This window comes from Hoplias malabaricus, chromosome X2 (assembly GCF_029633855.1).
Source record: "Hoplias malabaricus isolate fHopMal1 chromosome X2, fHopMal1.hap1, whole genome shotgun sequence".
In the NCBI taxonomy this organism is placed as follows: Eukaryota; Metazoa; Chordata; class Actinopteri; order Characiformes; family Erythrinidae; genus Hoplias; species Hoplias malabaricus.
In genome coordinates this window covers 36,820,377-36,839,661 of record NC_089819.1, presented here as the reverse complement: position 1 = coordinate 36,839,661, position 19,285 = coordinate 36,820,377, and the positions used below count along the sequence as shown (strand labels likewise).

Sequence of the window (19,285 nt, the reverse complement as noted above, 5' to 3'; positions counted from 1 at the left end):
TACAATTTGTTAACTCCGTTCACTGTAGAGGGTACTTACAAATATGATATCTATTTTCACCAGCAGAGGACAGTAGTGTGAATTCCATGATCAGACATGTGATCCTGTTTTTTCCACCTGTTTTCCGGTATGGCCACCCCACTGTGCTCTGATTGGATAATAGTACATAGCTCTGCTAGTGCTCATCGCAGGGTTTCGCCCACAGCGCTTTTGAAATATTTTTACATTTATTTAATTTAAGTGTTGGAATGCAAACGCAAATGCTTTAATAATAATAATAACAATAATAATAATAATAATAACAACAATCCCATTGTGACTTAGCCAATTATCGCGCATGCGCAGAAAGGCAGTGGGAATACGGGTGGGAAAACGAACTCAAAACATACAGAAAGCGGTAGCACTTAATCGCGAAGACGACTTCAACCCAGCAACAGAACGAGGTAAACATTAAAAGTAATTTTATTGCTCTAAATTAATTTATGTTTTTGAAACTGAGGACTGTTGTCTAGTACAATATCAAGTGACAACTGCTCTTAAAAATCTCTAATATTATTTCTAACCCTAAGAGGTTTTTTTAGATTGTTTTTTGTTTATTACAACTAACATTATATCCTTATCCTTATAGTGCCAAGCATAAGTATGCCTCGGATTGTACAGTAAATTAAATTTCTAAAAACCCCTGCACTGTCCTCGTTTGTGAACGTTTATGAAATTCACTGTATGTCCAAAGGTTTGTGAACTTATTAATTTAGTTGTCCATACTTTGAAGCCGAAATAACAGCTTTTATTACTTTGAGACGACTTCAGACTAGACACTGGAACATTGCTGTGAGGATATGATGGCATTCAGCCACAAGAATATTACTCACGTCAGATATTGGTTTTTGGATGATTAGCTGTGGCACTTAAGGTCAACCTGTAGATGTAGTTATGATTTAGTAAATGGGTCACTTCTATTTTTTTTACCAAGTTGACAGCAGCTGTGAATAAAGACCCCTGGAATGCCATCAGTGAAATGTTATGAAATATCTGTGACCTTGACATTGCAGTATGTTGTTAGATTGCTCTGCTTTTATATCTTCTTTTGTTTGTTATTTTATTCTATGGACTCTTAACATACGGACTGCCACTTTAGACAACAATATGGCTACTGAAGAAATACTGAAATATGAGGACAACGATGATGACATTTTCAGGTGATATTTATAACCCATTTCCAGATTAAAACTGACATTATAGTAGTGCCACAAGGAATCTGTGAAGTGCATAGTATCATAAAATGAGAACAGCAATAATTATTACCAAACAAAAATAGCAAAGAAAAAAAATGTATTTGATTATTAATTTATATTATATTCTATGAAGTGCAACTCACATTACAGGAATGTTTGGCCCAAATGTAGCATATCTGCAGTTCTCTTATGGCACTTTTCCACTGCATGGAACTTACTTAACGCGACTTGGCACTTTTGCTTTTCCATTAGCCAAATCATTTATTGTCTGTAACCTCTTATCCCACTCATGGTTGCGGTGGGTCTAGAGCCTGCCCGGAATCAATGGGCACAAGGCAGGAGCACACCCTGGAGGGGTGCCAGTCCTTCACAGCGTGACACACACTCACAGATTCACTCACAGATTCACTCACACATATGGACAATTTTAAATAACCAATCCAACAACCAATGTGTGTCTTTGGACAGTGGGAGGAAACCCACGTGGACACGGGGAGAAAACACCAAACTCCTTCCAGACAGTCACCTGGAGGGGGACTTGAACCCAAAATCCCAAGATCCTGGAGCTGTGTGACTGCGACACTACCTGCTGTACCACCATACAGCCCGCTTGTAAAATCCGTTCCAAAATATATTACAGCAGCAGTCAGATGGGTGCTAATACGATATCTGGTCGATCACTGGCACGCAACGAGGAAAACATGCCTTAACCCATGTCCAGCTTGGCTTATTATATTGGCCTACGTCACAACACACATCACTTACCGGTGCAGTAAATGAGCCGTTCAAAAGTGAGACAGATTTGGCCCAAATGTATCTGCTATCTGGGTTGTAGTGAATCACAGAATAAGTTTTGCATCATAGACCAACCCCCTCTTGTTTAAAATATGTTTCACACAGAACAAGTGCTCCAATAGATATGATTTACTGTTGTATTACACACAAATCCTGCTCAATGGATGTGAAATTTCTAATATCGCTTTTCTTTCTGCCTTAGGCCTGATGACCTGTCTGAGTATTTGACAGCAGGGACAAAGGAGGCTCACGACAGAGCTGAAAACTCTCCTTTTGCCAAAGACTTCCTCAGAGGCAGAATAAAGAGAGAACTCTTTAAGGTTTGTAAAAAATACTGTTACACTTGATGTCAGAGGGATGAGAGTTTGGGATAACCCTTACTGAAATTTCATCAGTATTGAATCACAGCAACTAATCTTTTCATTATTTGATGAACTACAAATTCATCTGAAAAACTTTTATGTTTATGTGAAATTAAATATAAGACATATTCTGAAGAGAACTTCACTAGGGCAATTTTCTAACATTTGTACAATTGACATTTTTCGTGAGTAAGCAGTTACAGACAATGAAAGAATGCAAGAGCGTAGAATTAGCATGGACAGAAGTGACATGTCCCCACCAATATACAGAGATTATTGAAATGTCCCCACCAATCATTTGATCCCCTCCAAAAAAAAAACATTCTGTCAATGTCTCTTTAGAATTGCAGAAAGGGTTAAATCACGTTCTCTACTCGAGTCCTACCTCCACATGCATTTCCCTGCTGTCACGTAGCTACGTGACTCTGTAGCTACGTTTGGTTGTTAGCAGCACCAAAACTGGGGGAAAACTTTCCAGTCATATGTGACACTTACTGTGCAAGACTCAGGCGCAACAGCAAAAATGAGTGGGGATGGCAGCAAAAAAGGTGTACATAAGCAGCTCACTTAAATTCTCTAATGAAATGGGTCCTTCATCATAATGTTAATGGCAATGCTAGGTTTTGCCGCACAGCATATAGCAGGCTAAATTGTCTTTGTTGGTTTTGTGAACATTATGCAGTGCTCCATCTACTTTTATTATTGCTGCTGTATGAGACCTGTTTCATTTGCATTATGGCTGAAGTAAACTGAAGTCTAAACTACTTCTTTAATTTAGTTTAGTTTAGTTCAACATTATATAATATTATATAATTCATTAATCAACTTATGAATTGTTATTCAGAATAGTTTAAAATCATGTAAAATAACATATGTAGTATATCAGTCCTTTATCAAGCAAAGAGGAAAAAAAAAAGTGGGGGTCCCCACCAATGTCAAGAGTAAATCTACTCCCTTGAAAGAATGAATGAACTTGCTGGATATTTGTCCAACTGTGTTCTTTTTTTGTAAAATTAATTTTAATTTGTACATTAATTTAAAGTTTGTAGTCTATAAAATGTGTGCTTAAATATTTTCACATAGAAAATCAAAATGTCTCTCAAAATTTGCATACCACTGTACATGAAATTCTATAATTTGCTCTCTTTTACTCTCCTGTAGCTGGGCACAGTTGCTTTGTACTATGTCTACTCTGCTCTAGAGGAAGAAATAGAGAGGAACAAAGACCACCCTACGTTCGTAGCAGTTTATTTCCCGTCAGAGCTCCATAGAAGGGAAGCTTTGGTCAGGGATCTGGAATATCTGTACGGTCCTGATTGGAGGAACCATATCCAATGTTCAGCAGCTACAAAGCCCTATGTAGAGCGTCTCCATCACGTGGGTCGCCATGAGCCAGAGTTGTTGGTGGCCCATTCTTGGAACCGTTATATGGGTGACCTATCCGGTGGTCAGATCCTGAAGAAAGTGGCCCAGAGGGCACTGAAACTGCCTCCAACTGGAGAGGGTGTTCAATTTTATCACTTTGAAAGCATCCACAACCCCACAGCCTTTAAGAGGCTCTACCGCAGCCGTATGAACGAGTTGGAGGTGGACGCTGAAACCAAAGACAGGCTGCTGGCTGAAGCCAACCTGGCTTTCAAGTTCAACTTGGAGGTGGGGAGGCTTTTTCGATTTAGGAAATCATCACTCCATAGAACAAGTCCCAAGTTTTAAATAGGTTTACTACAAAATTGCTAAGCCATTATATGTCAGTATAAAGGTTGTTTCTTAATGAGAATAAATATCACTGGAGAAATGCCCGAATGCCGTGCACTTGTTCTGGATATTTTGGTGGTGCTGCCCACACACCAGATACATCAGCTTATTGACCAGCCCTTCCTGAGCTTTAGTGGAGGTGTTCATGCTGGAAAACCCAAGCGTATACAGGACAAGGATTACTCCAGGACCATGGTTGGAAGCCTGTTATTTAAGCAATAGATCAAGACATCAGTTAGCATTTTACAACCATGAAAATCATTTTTATTCACTATAAAAGCATTAGAAGTATCCCTTTATCAACAAAACTTTGCATTGACCATCATCTGTTAACTTCCTCAATCAAGGGAAAGAAAGTCCTCATAACAAACCTGAAATGAGAATGGCAGTGGTGGTAAATCAGTCAAAATTGTAGTGTGCTAGATTTTTAAGCCTGTTTGCACAATTGCTACAGATTCTATCAGGCATGCTAAGCTGAAGGTTTGATGGATATGACAGTAATAATTAAGGGACATGGCAGAATTTTGCAAAAGGTCAGTAAAAATAACTTTCTTAATTTATCCCAAAAACGGCCTGTTCTGTTACTTTCTTTAGTTCTGCACTGTGTCTGCTGTATATACTGGCAACTATGAACTGTCCCTTTTATGTCATTCGTTTAATGTCATTACTGGTGTGTGAAGGTGTTTGAGGAGCTGCAGGAGATTGGGAAAAGCATTAAAGAAGATGTGCAAGACATCAGCTTTCCAGCTCATGGTGGAATGGGCGGAGACATTAGTAAATGTCCATACTATGCTGCTAAGATGGGTAAGAAGAAATAGTTAATTTCTTGATTAATAATACTGACTGTCAGTTAGCATTATACGTCCACTCTAATCAGGTATTATTCACTAAAAAACAGTAGAAGTGTTACTTGTTTCTGCGCTGACTGTTTAAAAAATTATGAAATTGGCTTCTCAGCCAATCACAGTAATGTTTTAAAGAAAGTCTAAAGAAAGAAGTGCTCTACTGAAGTGAGCAGTAAATTAGTCTGAAATTTAGTCTGACTTTTTAGTCTGTTACCACATGTGCTATGGATCCTACCAGGTATCCTTAAAACCTATTCAGACAGGATTTGTTTTACATGAGGAGCTGGGGTAATGACATTTATACAAAGGATGTCAATAATGTTTATCCTAGATTTGCTCTGGATGAGAAATGGGCTTTAGCTGAAGGATTGTTAGACATTTATTTATTTATTTATTTTTAGCAGCTTTTCTCATTTAGGCCAAACCTTGAAAGTATCTGTTGTTCACAGCTTTACTGCCCTTAATCGACTATGGTAATTTATCCTTGCAGATCATGCTAATATCTGGCAGTGATGTATATTAATTGGGCTTTTCATGGCTTTAATAAAACTATAATCTCCCTGTTTGTCCAGCGGTGAGTGGAAACACGATGTTCATCTGTCAGTTCGCCAGGACTCTGCTCAGAGATCATACTGCTCAAGTGCTGCTGGCTGCCTGGCTGGCAGTGATCACTGGATTGGCTGCTTGGTACTTCATATGATTACCAGAGGGTTTCAACTAATAGGATGTGACAATGCCAATGCCCCAAATGTGACCATTCATTTCATTACTGTTTTTAACAAGCCCTCATCCACTTGACCTTCCAATTTAAGAAGAGCCATTCCATTACTGTATTAGCTCAAATTAAATGTATTAGATTAGGGGTAAGGGATCAAATGAATATAAGGTTAAAATTTGTAAAACTGGTCCAGATATTAGTGCATGTGCCAATTCTTTTCCCAATTTACACATGTTAGGGTTGAAGGTATGTAAAATGTAAATGTAAAACCAACAATTGATTTGATTTGGACTGCTAACACAAAGACCCTGAGCAGCTCAAATCTTGGAGAACCAGCTAACAGACACAGCTAACAGACACCCAACAGCTAACAGCCAGCTAACAGACACCCGAGCCATCTAGCACTGTGTTTGTGATGAGGAGAGAGGGAGAATTGCCAAGAGTGCATGAGACCAACTTAGGAATCTGCAAGATAAAGGTTACAAGGCGTACAACAACAAACACAACACAGTTATAAGTCCAAATTTAAAGTCGTTAAGAGAAAAAAAAAAACTAAACACACCTGAAGTTAGAGCTGCACAATTTTAGTCTAAGAGAACTCATAGTCATTATCACAAGTACTGCAGAAGTCTTCAGATTTGATTAACTAAATGTTTATTATATGTAAAACAAGCTAATAATTTCTAAACACATTTCACTTGTCAGCTCTGACTAGGTGATGGTAACTTATTACTGCAGAACAAGGCATCATATGTACATCATATTTATCACGTTAACTTTGCAAAAAAGTTTTGCATTGCAAAATTTGAATGTATTGTTAATTAGTTCACCAAAGTCAACTTAGCTGGACGAACGTGTTCATCACTGTTCCGTACTCCACTTTAATCATGAGCGCTACATTGTGATACACAAAAATAATGTATTGAGATAAGATCATTGATCTGTACTTTTACTGATTCAGTCCTTAACTATTACTTGTGTTGTTTATGATTTCACTCATTTTACATATGTAATGAAATGGTGTAATACACATGAAAGGGAAAGTGCTTTATTCTAATTGCTCAGGAAAATGGAATTCTATATTAGTGTACAATCAGACATTTTTTCCCATGATTTCTCTTTATGCTGTGAAACAGCAGATTAAAGGCAACATCTATGATTGTGGGCAAACACTGTTGTCTCTTGTTTGTCTACGTTCAGCAGCTCAGCATCTTTTAAAGTGGAACGCCATTTGGGGGGTTATGGGGAGACTGTTGTTTGTACAAATCGGATTCCAAAAAAGTTGGGACACTAAACAAATTGTGAATAAAAACTGAATGCAATGATGTGGAGATGGCAAATGTCAATATTTTATTCGTAATAGAACATAGATGACAGATCAAAAGTTTAATCTGAGTAAATGTAAAATCTTAAAGGAAAAATATGTTGATTCAAAATTTAACAGTGTCAACAAATCCCAAAAATGTTGGGACAAGTAGCAATAAGTGGCTGGAAAAAGGAAATTGAGCATATAATGAACAGCTAGAAGACCAATTAACACTAATTAGGTCAACTGACAACATGATTGGGTATAAAAAGAGCTTCTCAGAGTGTCAGTGTCTCTCTGAAGCCAAGATGGTAAGTGGATCACCAATTCCACCATTGTTGCGCAGAAAGATAGTGCAGCAATACCAGAATGGTGTTACCCATCGTAAAATAGCATAGACTTTTAAGTTATCATCATCAACCGTGCATAACATCATCAAAAGATTCAGAGAATCTGGAACAATTGCTGTGCGTAAGGGTCAAGGCCGTAAAACTCTACTGGATGCTCGTGATCTCCAGGTACTTAAACATCACTGCACCTCAAACAGGAATGCCACTGTCAAGGAAATAACAGAATGGGCTCAGGAATACTTCCAGAAATCATTGTCATTGAACACAATCCACCGTGCCATCCGCTGTTGCCAGCTGAAACTCTACAGTGCAAAGATGAAGCCATTTCTAAGCAAGCTCCACAAGCTCAGACGTTTGCACTGGGCCAGGGGTCTTTTAAAATGGAGTGAGGCAAAATGGAAAACTGTTCTGTGGTCAGATGAATCATGATTTGAAGTTCTTTATAGAACACTGGGACGCCATGTCCGGACCAGAGAGGACAAGGATAACCCAAGTTGTTATCAACACTCCGTTCAGAAGCCTGCATCACTGATGGTATGGGGTTGCATGAGTGCTTGTGGCACATGTCTGGAAAGGCATCATTAATGCAGAGAACTATGTTCAGGTTCTAGAACAACATATGCTCCCATCTAGACGTCATCTCTTTCAGGGAAGACCCTGCATTTTTCAACAAAATAATGCCAGACCACATTCTGCAGCAATCACAACATCATGGCTATGTAGGAGAAGGATCCGGGTACTGAAATGGCCAGCCTGCAGTCCAGATCTTTCACCTATAGAGAACATTTGGCGCATCATAAAGAGGAAGGTGCAACAAAGAAGGCCCAAGACTATTGAACAGTTAGAGGCCTGTATTAGACATGAATGGAAGAGCATTCCTATTTCTAAACTTGAGAAGAAGGAGGTGAGTTGTAAGAAAAAGGGGGGATGCCACACAGTGGAAAAAATGGCCTTGTCCCAACTTTTTTGGGATTTGTTGATGCCATGAAATTTTCAAACAACATATTTTTCCCATAAAATGATACATTCTCTCAGTTTAAACTTTTGATCTGTGATTTGTGTTCTATTATGAATATAATATTAGATGTTGGCATCTCCACATCATTGCATTCAGTTTTATTCACAATTTGTTTAGTGTCCCAACTTTTTTGGAATCCGGTTTGTACATGGTTGAAGTTTAACTTGCCTGAAAGTTTTATTCACTGTTTGAATTACCACAGAAACTCATTTATTACTTGAGTTCTTTAGTTTTGTAGCACTTCCGGTCCGTGTTTACTTCATGCAGGTAGTGCTGTCTCACATTTAGGGTCAGTTCCACAACAAAAATCAATGTTATCCACCTATGGGGCAGGAATAGAGCAATATCCTCATCTTGGTTCATGATTTTTAAAGTTTGGAGTTCCCTTCATTGTGTAAAAACTTTCAAAATGCAGTTTTTATATCATGAGGAGAGAGAGTGGCTTAAATGTATCAAAGATCCTGTATAAAACTTGTATATATATTCTATGGAGCTTACGCTGATTCATTGAAGGATGACAAATTAACTCAAACTTTGTCTTATGTGAGTTAGTAAATGTAACTGGTTGCCCCTTGTAGGTTGTGTAAAAATGAAGTCTAGAAATAAAATGAAATGACATTTTTATGCACTTTCCTCTTCAGACAGGTTCTGTAATACTCAGATTTAATGTGCTTACTTTTCAAGTAAGAAATAAAACATGATAAATGGCTCGCTGGAAAGAGGGTGCATCTTTAATCTCTTGAATTCTTGGTTTTATGATGGTGCTGTATTGTTGAAAAGAACAGATATGCTATTGTTGTACTACAACTCTATTTTCTGCCCTTAGTCCCTTATGTGTTGCAAAGTTTTATAATATAAAGTAATGTTTATGTACAGTTGTACATACATTATTTTATGCATATTTGATACGTTCTATAATGTATACTTGGCATATTTTAAAATTACTTTCTTTTTGTAAATGACTTTCTTCATATACCTTTAAAATTTGTGCTAATATTCAGAAAGAAATAATAAATAACATTCAGATTTAAATGTTACTCACAGGATGTTATTTGTTTGTTTATTGCTTATCCTCAGGCAAATAAACTCAGTAAAGTTTAAGCTAATTATAAACCTAATTTTAAAATATGCACCTGTTTAGACTTGTGCAGAAAAACTCTTTTCCAAATGAATTAAACATTTTGTGATCAATTTCATGGCCCACATGGCTAGAGGCATTATGGCGCATTCACACATGAACTCCAGAGAATTTCTAGAGACACTGGAGTGTAAATGCTCCAGGAGGAAAACACTATACAATAAATCTTTTACATCTACTGTATTAAGACTTTTCCATAAGCCTAAAATGGAGATTAATCTAGTCATGGCTAAAGCATTTTCTGAACAAATGAAATACAGCAGAATGGTTTTTGCTATTACATTTAAAGAAACAACTTACTTTAATTCAACACAACTGACAATTAATACATATGACATGGTTTAGATATAATTTAAAGGGTTATGGATTAACACCTTATCATTTATTGAGGCAAAGTCCCAAACACTTTCTCAAAGCTGTGTTTGTCGACCACCAATCCTAATCGTGGGGAGAAATAGAAAGTGTCTGAGCAGCTGTATCTCTTCAGCTGGAGGATTGATTCACCTGGAGAGTCGCCTGTATCTCCCAAGGTCATGACGTCAGACACAGGCAGATAAATGTCCCTCCTGTGTCCCCAGAATGACAGATGAGACACCTTTAATTTGGTGTGGGTGGAGTCCAGGTACATCATCCCCACCACTCTCCTGATGTAGTAGCTAATGACATAAAGCATTACGGCAGCAAATGTAGCTATACCTGTGGTATAGGTCAGGAGAGTGATTGAGGCCTGGCCCTGCAGGTAGAAAAAAAAAACAGTGGGCAGGAGAGCAGCAGTGATGCCTGTCTGCATCAGCTTGAGTCTGGAGAGGGCCCTCAATCCTTTGATGGCTGGGAAGGCATATATTAATGAGTAGTTCTGTGAGGCCAGATCAGAACTGGATGATTGAGCATGATACTGCAGCAAGCCATGGGACCAGTTCTTTGGTGTGCTGGAAGATGTCAGAAATGTGATGTGCTTTAGTTTGATGGAAGACTTGGAAGTTAGACATTTGGTCCCAAAGTACTGGAATCGGTGGACACCCTGACATGGATGGGGACATTGCGGTCCTGAAGCTACTAAGGAATAGGTCAGCTTGAGAAAACGTTGTGACCTCTGCTGTAAAGAGACCACATTTATTAACACAATACAAACACCAGTACCAACAATGATACAGACCTTCAAGTGTTCAAATTCTATAAAATAATATTATTAGCAATAGTAATATAACATGAGATCAGATAATATTTTGTGCCAAATTGATAAATACATTTTTATTATGTGAATATTTTCCTAAGCGTTTGTGGATATTGTAAGTACTTAATGAACATGGACCAGCATCATACATACAAGTAACTATTACTTTTTGTTTTATTTATGCCATCACAAAAACAATGACTTTAAAATGGGCATACATTTTTGGCATAGTATCCATTAATGGAATAGGGAGTGAATTTTATACTTTTAAAGTTTCACAATGTTTTTGTACTTCATCAAAATCTTTGTCTGAAATAAAGTGAGTAAAAGAGCTAATGCTAAACTGGTATAGGCTTTTAAATTTGAATCAAGGGCAGCAAAAATGGTAGTGTTACTGCCACACAGTTCCAGGCTCCTGGGGTTTTGAGTTTGAGCCCCACCTCAGGTCACTCTCTGTGAAGATTTTGTTTACTCCAAAATACATAGTGTTCAAAAATGCCATTAGATATTTGTGTGAAGAAGAATGTGTAAATGTCTAAAGGACTGGTGCCCTGTGCTGTGTGTGTTCCTGCCTTGCACCCTATAATTCTGGGTTGGCTCTGAACCCACAACGAACCTGAACAGAATTAACTGGTTACAGATCATGAATTAATGTATACAGAAACAGCAATTTAACAGAATGAAGTTTTCATATTGCAAGATCTGCTATTTTAATTATAGTATGCACTGGCAATGTCTTATTGACATATTTAATTTGTGTGTAGCAGTATGTTAGACAGCCAAATCCTGTGCTGTGTACATGACAACAACCAGAACTAAATGACAGTATGTCACTCTGCATTCAGTATTCAAAATTAAAGTGAGGTCTGCTTTGTTATGAAATTAGGTTTGGTCCTTAATTGTTGAAAATAACTGCAGTTTAAATCGCAATCGCAATATTGGTCAGTAAAATCACAAATATGTTCACAAAATTATTCTGCTATTAATTGGTAGTAAAAATATCTAGTGCTCATTAAAATGTTCTGGTGCTCTCCAGTTTACTGTTATATTCCATATTTTTTAGGTTTAGGATCTGCAATTGTGGAGAGTAATGCTATATTTATGATATATAAATTGTGATCTCCAGTTCCTATTACAACATATAAAGAAACAGCATTGTATGATGAGGTCAACGAGAAAACTTAAATTTACAGCATAATAGAACATAAGACAGGTATATCCCATTTAATTTGAGGCTATTTCAGATTAACACGTACAATAATACGTTTAAATAATATATATATATTTTTAAAAGTTTAACCATTAAAAACATTTTACGTAATAGATATCTAGACATCTAGAGACATCATAGCTATAGCGCGTTAGATATTAAACCCTGTTTACCCCCACGATTAGATACGTTACTCGTTTGAGTGTTTGATTTAACTCTATTAAAAAAAAATTAACCGTCCTCGATTTTATTTATATTTCTATAAACCACTCACCATTTCAGCTCAGTTCTGCGAGAGCCAGTAGGTGAAACACGATGTGAAATGTTTTTTGTTTTGTTTTTTCAAAATAAGAGTCTTAGAATATTACACAACCAATCCTCTTTCTAACCCTGTCAATTTTTAATTGAAGAATTTATTTAAATTTTATTTTTAAAACATCAGCCCAGAGCCATGTTTCTACACCACTCTGGTAAAAACCTTGCTCTGATGAATTTGGCCCAGGTCCACGGGGTTTTCAGGGAAATAAAGCTCACATTTGAGTAACAAAAAGCAGTTGGCATAAGTTTTGTTATGAAAAAATTGTACCAATATAATAGAATGTCTGAGTATGTTTGTAACTGAAATTTTACAATTTACATGTTAAAGATTTCGGGTGATGGTTCTTATCCTCACTGGTGATTACCTACCCAGTAAACAAGGAACGTCCCTGAACGTTCAAAATAGGTCTAAAAGTAGTCTGTCCGTCAAGGACATATTTTAAACGTCAATGGACGTCCAAAATCCATCTTAATAAGTTAGTTTGGTCAATAAGTGGTGACCAATCGATAACGTCAGTGGACGTCCAAAATGCGTTTTATACAAGTAATTTATTTCGAGACCAATTATTAACGTTAATGGACGTCCAAAATACGTCTAATAGTCGTCTTTTCAATGTCTGTGTTTGGACGTCTTTTCAACTTGCATTTTCAACCTTAAGAGTACGTTGATTAGACGGCAGTCATTACGTTATTTCAACGTTAAATAAACGGCTTAATGTTTATTGGGTAACAGCTTAATTTATTTATTTTGTCGGAATGTGTAATCTACACATCTTCTGCATCGAACATTTACTGAAGAATATGATTTCAGGGTCAGCGAGATAATGAACGTGTTCTGCTTTTCAAGTGGTCTCGAGAAAGACCTTTACTCACATAAGTGGACGGCGTAAATCATGAAACTCTTATTTAATCTTGTAAGTGTGTGCTTTCTTTATTAAAATTAATTTGTTCGGGATAGGAGTAAACAAGGATAGCCTCATATTATACACGAATGCACTCTTGATTCGTGTGGCCTACTTAGTGCACTACTTAGGTAAGTAGGAGTTATTTGAGAGAGACCGCTGTCCGACCTAACGTCACGTGACCTGGTGGGGTCGGGTGTTTGACAGTTTCGGTTGTGAAAAAGGACTTTCACAATTTCATTGCAGTTTGACTCAGAAATTAAATGTCCATTCTTTGCTGAAGTGGCGTTTTTAAAAGAATTTAATACCGCGCAAAACACAAAAACCAAATTTTAGCGTCTGTTCTCGTCTTTCGACACCATAGCAACTGCAACTGAAACCCCACTTTAACCGTCAGTTTTTCAGGATATGAGTAAACAAGGATAGCTTCATATTATACAGGAATGCACTTTTGATTCATTAAAAAAAGTGAAACTTTACCAAAATCATACAGTTGATAGCCAAGCGGCCCTTCTGTTTGATTCGTTACATGAGTGTAGAGCGGCTGTTTTAATAACCCCCACTTTAACTGTCAGTGTTTCACTGGGGTCAAGCTATTCGCGCTTTGGAAATTGACGGTCAAGCCATCCGCGCTTCAAATCCGAATGCACGTATAGGCGCGTCATTACGGTTTTTCATTGCTGAGAACGCCACATCCTCTTCGGGACAGGGAATCAGAAACCCACGTCTAAGCACCGATGTCAGTTACTACATCACTAAATGCATGTAATACTAAAACTAATAAGTCATTATGAATATTTTTCGTTTTAAAACACTTTAAAGAGGCATTGATTATTTAATACATTTACGTACATTGTACTATTATATAAACAATTGGCTTTAAATGGTAAAACCGATGTACATGTAGAAATGCAGATTACATTTTGCTGTACAAAATGTAAATATTGTACCAAATGTAAATAAAATAATACCTACTTTGTTATGTTTGATGCCAAAGCAATTTCTCTGTAATTAAACAACTGTATGATTTTGGCACAATCAAAATTTCACTGTATAATTTTCTCATAAATTCATACTGAATTCTTACTTATATGGATTTCCCATATAAAATTCCCACAGTGCCTAAATCATTCCACTCTCTTTAAACAGAGGAGCCTCTTGGCTACCAACAGTATGATTTTGGTAAAGTTTCGCTTTGTTTCTTCCTATTTACTTTATTCATTAATTGTTCTTCTCAGAATAGGAGCCTGTTGAATTTTAATATCCTCGTATAACATTAATATTTATTTAACATTAATTTTGTCTCAACTATTCATATCAATATATTGATATATGATATATATATATCATATCATATCCTTCACAATATTCTGCAGAAGAGGCTGCCCTTTTCTACAATCAAAGCAAAGAATAAAAACATTTACTATTCCATTTTTCTTTAAAGTACCACATTTAAATCATGCAATATTGCAATATAAATATTGCAGTAAAAAAATAATGAATATGGTTACATATTTAACATAGTTTTCCTAAAATTTCAACAATTTAAGTGTCATCCACAAGTGGCACACTTTGTCAATTACTAGTACAGGTTTGGAGGATTTTACTTTACTTTTACTTGCTGATTCTAAAACATAATAAATATTGTTGTCTACGGTTTATTGCTCATCATGCATCATTGTAGGGGAAATATTATTCACTAAATGTTTCCCTATTCTCATATGAGACTACTGCCAGAATGTTATATACAAAACAGGTATAGAAATCCAAATAAACATTTTTTTACATTTTATTGAGTATTTACTGAGGTTTCATCATAACAGTTCCTAAGATCAAATATTTTTAATATATGAGAAATGCCCTTTACAATTGTGCAATTGTGGGTACCTTTTAAATTGTAGTTTTCTTTGACACAGCAACACCATTTAAAATGAATATAATTTTATTTTATTATATTTATTTACAACATGCACAATTAGGTAGACACCCAGTTGTCACTTACACTTGTGTTTGTTGAAGATGTTCTTATTGTAATGTAAAGTCTACCCCTGTAATTTTCACTATTCAGACAGGAATTTACCTTACATATTTGAACCTTGTTGCAGGTAATGGTGTTAAAATAATTACACTTTATAATGAATGAGCCCATTAAACATTCTTCCAAATAATTATTGTTTATTGTACATAATTAGTTACCAAAAAAGAGAAATATTCAGCTAACATTTTGGATGTTTGGAACTAATTTATAAACAAATATACATGCATAGACATTAACCAAACAAATATGAAAATTTTGCCTTCATCCTGGTGATGAAACAGGTAGTGTCGCAGTCACATAGTTCCAGGGATCATGGTCCAAAAACACACATTGGTAGGTGGATTGGTGACTCAAAAGTGTCCGTAGATGAGCGTGTCTTGCCCTGTAAAGTACTTGTGCCCCCTCCAGGGTGTGTTTTTTTTTTCTTCTGACTAGGCTGGGCTGCTTCCTTTGCAAAAGGTTGCTGTTAAAATCAATAAATTAATGCTACAATTAAATTCAGCTATACAAAAGGAAAGATAAAAGAAAGGAAAAGAGAATGACTTTGTTTTCATAAGGAAATACAGAAAACCTAAAACATTGTTGATTTGTTTCATGTGAGTTTTTTCTAAAATGTAAATTTATAGCTAACTATAACATGTAAACTCAGAATTTAAGGGAAATTAGGTCACGTGTATGTGCATTAGAAAAGAATTCAGATTACAAAAATATAACTTGTAATAATATAGAAATGCATTAATGAATTCATACACCATGTGTTCCCATAGAAATGTCCTCTCTTTGTCTGCATGATTTGGTATGTGGTGAAACAGCAGTCTAGTACAATACATTAATTTGTAAATGATAAAATTTGCAATACTATATATATATATATATAATTATTTTTTTAAATTATATGTATAGGTACCTCAGCAGCAGCAGTATCGTTTGGTTTGATGATGTCACCACATCCGAGTCCACAGTTATTGAATGTTTTTGTTTTTTCTTAAAGGAAAAGACAATTAAATATATTGCACTTTTGAATGAAAATCAAAACATAAATGGCAAATAAAACAATTGGTTACCTTTTATGAAGATGGACTCGGAAATTGGAATGGTCTTTTTATAGGTTCCACTTATACTCCCCACCGTGGTTGTTTCTTCTGTTTCCACTTCTCAGTCTCAATTCCATATAACTGTAATCATACATTTGGAAATAAATGTAATATCTTGACACTCTTCAGTCTTTGGATTACTGAGTCAGACAGTAATAAGGAAATTCAAATGCACTATTAGTAGTAGAATACCATTCTGATGTATCTTTTGCAGTCTTCATACTCCCTCAATAGGGCTATGTGAGTGGCTTGATAGGTGTTGACAAAGTCATCAAGCCTAGTCAGCCTATGTCTTTGAAAGCAAAGTTGCTTAAGATCCCTCTGACATTTCTCCTTGATGCCTTGAGTATTTTTTGGTTGTGTAGTTCTAATAAAAACTAAATCCGAGTTATATACTGTCCTTAAAATGTATTACTAAGAGCAATAAAATCTAGGTTAGATAGGGGTAATGAAAAAAATACATCAAAGCTTGATGTCTTTTGACTGTACATTAATGGGCTGCATTAAAGGTGAAAAGTAGAACTGTGACGGGAAAATGATGTAGTACAATCTACAAAGAGTTTCTCTCTTCTTTCTTCTCTTAAGAATATATCAACGTTTACCAATGTCTTATAATTAATATTTTAAGTTAAATTATTTGTTTTGTTTATTTCTTCCATCAAAGTTCCAAGTAGATAACTTAATTATAATTCCCATAAACATTGTAATATCTGTACATTTTGTTTAACTGTACCTGTGTTTTCTTTTTGACGAAATCTATGAAACATCTTGGAAAGTCTTTGATATGCGTTACCTTTACCATGTCTTCCAAGATCCCCTGAGGAAAAATAATGTTTGAAGCAGCTATATAACAGAGTTTCCATAGCCCAGTGTAACCGTAGCCCATCTGTTACTTTGTATACTTTGCTATCCTTCTTTCACCTTGTTTGTCAGTGGTCAGGACCCCCACAGAGCAGGTATGACACTGGTATTTTCACTCCTGCAATGAAACTGAGTTATTTAAAAACATCAACAGCACTGCTGTGTCTGATCCACTTGTACCAGCAAAACACACTAACACACTTAGATGACTTTCCTTTCTTCATTATGCTGCCTGTTGCATCAAGATATACAATGTCTTCTTCACATCTACTGTGGGAGATTTCCAGGCTCCTTTGTGACCATAACATAACACCTCTGGGATAAAGGATGACTTTCTGCAACACTTCCACAAGAGAATCTGTCTTATTCTCAACCATCATGCTAAGGCTGAGGACTTCAATTGAATGGTGGCTCCATGATGTAGTTTTCAGAACAGATGGCCTTGGACACTCATCCCGGTTTACAGACTCAGTGACTTCACTGCTCAGTTTTCCAAGGTTCTCCAAGTAAAGAGCTCCTGGGAGCTTGGTCTCTAGACCTTTGTTCATTTTTTCCCTTTCATCTGCTTTAATGTATCTTTGTCGCAGTTCCTTCCTGCAGTGTCGAGCAACCCCACCATAAAACTGCACTGTAGCCTTCAAATCAGTTTCATTCGGCAGAACCACCTTGCAAGTTATTGTGCAGTTACTGAATGTACAGTAACCTTCACACTTGAGCAATGGTGCTTTCCTTTGTGAATTTTGTCTTTTCACACTCTGACATATGAAACCAAAGCTGCAATGTGAGTAGAATGAACGAATGCCCTTAGTGATCACATTTGTCCACTCCAGGCTTTTGAAGCTACTTCTGTTCAGTTTTTTTTCGTAGACTGTTCCATTTTTCATGTGGGATATAGAAAAAAGCTGAGTCAGGTACATTGTGAACATAGAACTTCCACTATGAATTTGGATCTTTCACTGCTGATTTGAGTGAAAAAAGGTTAAAAAAATAGTTTGGAAATAGTTTGGAAATAACTTCAAGTACTTCTCGCTAGTATAAATGGAGTTAGGACTTGTATTGCTAGTGTCATTTTGGGTTAAAAAAGCTTGCCATATCCGCTTGTTAATTGGGCCCGTCGTTCAAGTGAATTTGTGCTTTCTGAAGATTGTGACTGCTTTCTGGTTCTCTAAACATAAATCATAACAATTTTAATAACAACAAATTGGCAAACATAATTTCAACTAGATGCTTTACTCATATGACACCCGACTATTTAAAGTTATCACAATAACTGGATATATTATTAGTCTTTGTTCCTCCATGGAGCACTGAGTGCTTGTATATCCAGCCTAGAATATATACTTTTTTTCATAAACTTTATGCAGTCTTCTATGGCATAATATGACCACTGACACTTTAAATCATATAAAACACACTTTAAATATACATTTAAATACTGAAGATGTGATTTAAGCATTATGGGAATTTTTTGAGACATCCATATCAGAATGTATTCAGTATAAATTTATGAGAAAATTATACAGTCAAATTTTGCCCAAATCATACAGTTCATGGCCAAGAGGACAGTTGATTTAGGCATTATGGGAATGTTATGAGATATCCATATACATATATATCACAATAGTAGGTATTTAATATGACTTAATCCTACAGTGAAACCTTTCCAAATTCATACAGTTGATAGACAAGAAGTCCCTCTGTTTAATGACAGTGGAATGGTTTAGGCATTATGGGAGTTTTTGAGAAATCCATATGAGTAAGTATTTAGTATGAATTTATGAGAGAATTATACAGTGAAATCTTGCTAAAATCATAGTTGCTTACTAAAGGGTCCCTCTGTTTAATTACAGTGGAATTGCTTTGGCATCAAACTTATCAAAGTAGGTATTAATGTATTTACATTTGGTACAGTAAAATGTAACCTGCATTTCTACATGTACATCAGTTTTACCATTCAAAGCCAATTGTTTACATAATAATGCCATATACGTAAATGTATTAAATAATTAATGCCTCTTTAAAGTGTTTTAAAACGAAAAATATTCATAATGACTTATTAGTTTTAGTATTACATGCATTTAGTGATGTAGTAACTGACATCGCTGCTCAAACGTGGGTTTCTGATTCCCTGTCCCGAAGCGGATGTGGCGTTGTCTGCAATGAAAA

The 19,285-nt window shown here is 36.0% G+C and overlaps 2 protein-coding genes and 1 long non-coding RNA gene across 8 annotated transcripts; 1 reads left to right on the top strand and 2 right to left on the bottom strand.

Annotated features, from left to right (window-relative positions):
- Positions 1-331: 331 nt before the first annotated feature.
- Positions 332-6,987, top strand: LOC136676636 (heme oxygenase 2-like). Of its 3 annotated transcripts, none has more exons than XM_066653751.1 (6): positions 332-443; positions 1,139-1,199; positions 2,233-2,350; positions 3,554-4,045; positions 4,828-4,951; positions 5,565-6,987. In XM_066653751.1, the coding sequence occupies exons 1-6, from the start codon at positions 338-340 to the stop codon at positions 5,690-5,692; spliced, it is 1,029 nt and encodes a 342-aa protein (XP_066509848.1). In that variant the 5' UTR covers positions 332-337; the 3' UTR covers positions 5,693-6,987. The 3 variants fall into 3 exon arrangements, with proteins under 3 accessions (XP_066509848.1, XP_066509850.1, XP_066509849.1); XM_066653753.1 differs by having other exon boundaries at positions 388-443; positions 1,111-1,199; XM_066653752.1 differs by lacking the exon at positions 332-443 and adding an exon at positions 648-733.
- Positions 6,988-9,428: 2,441 nt separating this feature from the next.
- On the bottom strand, positions 9,429-13,738 carry LOC136677280 (transmembrane protein 186-like). Of its 3 annotated transcripts, none has more exons than XM_066654772.1 (2): positions 13,607-13,738; positions 9,429-10,615 (listed from the first exon to the last, which is right to left on the bottom strand). In XM_066654772.1, the coding sequence occupies exons 1-2, from the start codon at positions 13,613-13,615 to the stop codon at positions 9,905-9,907; spliced, it is 720 nt and encodes a 239-aa protein (XP_066510869.1). In that variant the 5' UTR covers positions 13,616-13,738; the 3' UTR covers positions 9,429-9,904. The 3 variants fall into 3 exon arrangements, with proteins under 3 accessions (XP_066510869.1, XP_066510870.1, XP_066510871.1); XM_066654773.1 differs by lacking the exon at positions 13,607-13,738 and adding an exon at positions 12,181-12,244 and having other exon boundaries at positions 9,429-10,618; XM_066654774.1 differs by lacking the exon at positions 13,607-13,738 and adding an exon at positions 12,181-12,242.
- A 1,608-nt stretch (positions 13,739-15,346) lies between these two features.
- Positions 15,347-18,146, bottom strand: LOC136677528 (uncharacterized). Of its 2 annotated transcripts, XR_010796364.1 has the most exons (5): positions 17,180-18,146; positions 16,992-17,075; positions 16,229-16,339; positions 16,072-16,148; positions 15,347-15,627 (listed from the first exon to the last, which is right to left on the bottom strand). It is a non-coding gene; the product is annotated as an uncharacterized lncRNA (long non-coding RNA). The 2 variants fall into 2 exon arrangements; XR_010796363.1 differs by having other exon boundaries at positions 16,992-18,146.
- Between the last annotated feature and the right edge of the window lie 1,139 nt (positions 18,147-19,285).

What these genes read in the sequence shown, in the direction of transcription:
- LOC136676636 (XM_066653751.1), top strand. Translation starts at nt 338, where the DNA reads ATGCGCAGAAAGGCAGTGGGAATACGGGTGGGAAAACGAACTCAAAAC. An exon ending in AACGATGATGACATTTTCAG is followed by an intron (nt 1,200 to 2,232) that starts GTGATATTTATA and finishes TTTCTGCCTTAG; the next exon opens with GCCTGATGACCTGTCTGAGT. An exon ending in ATACTATGCTGCTAAGATGG is followed by an intron (nt 4,952 to 5,564) that starts GTAAGAAGAAAT and finishes CTGTTTGTCCAG; the next exon opens with CGGTGAGTGGAAACACGATG.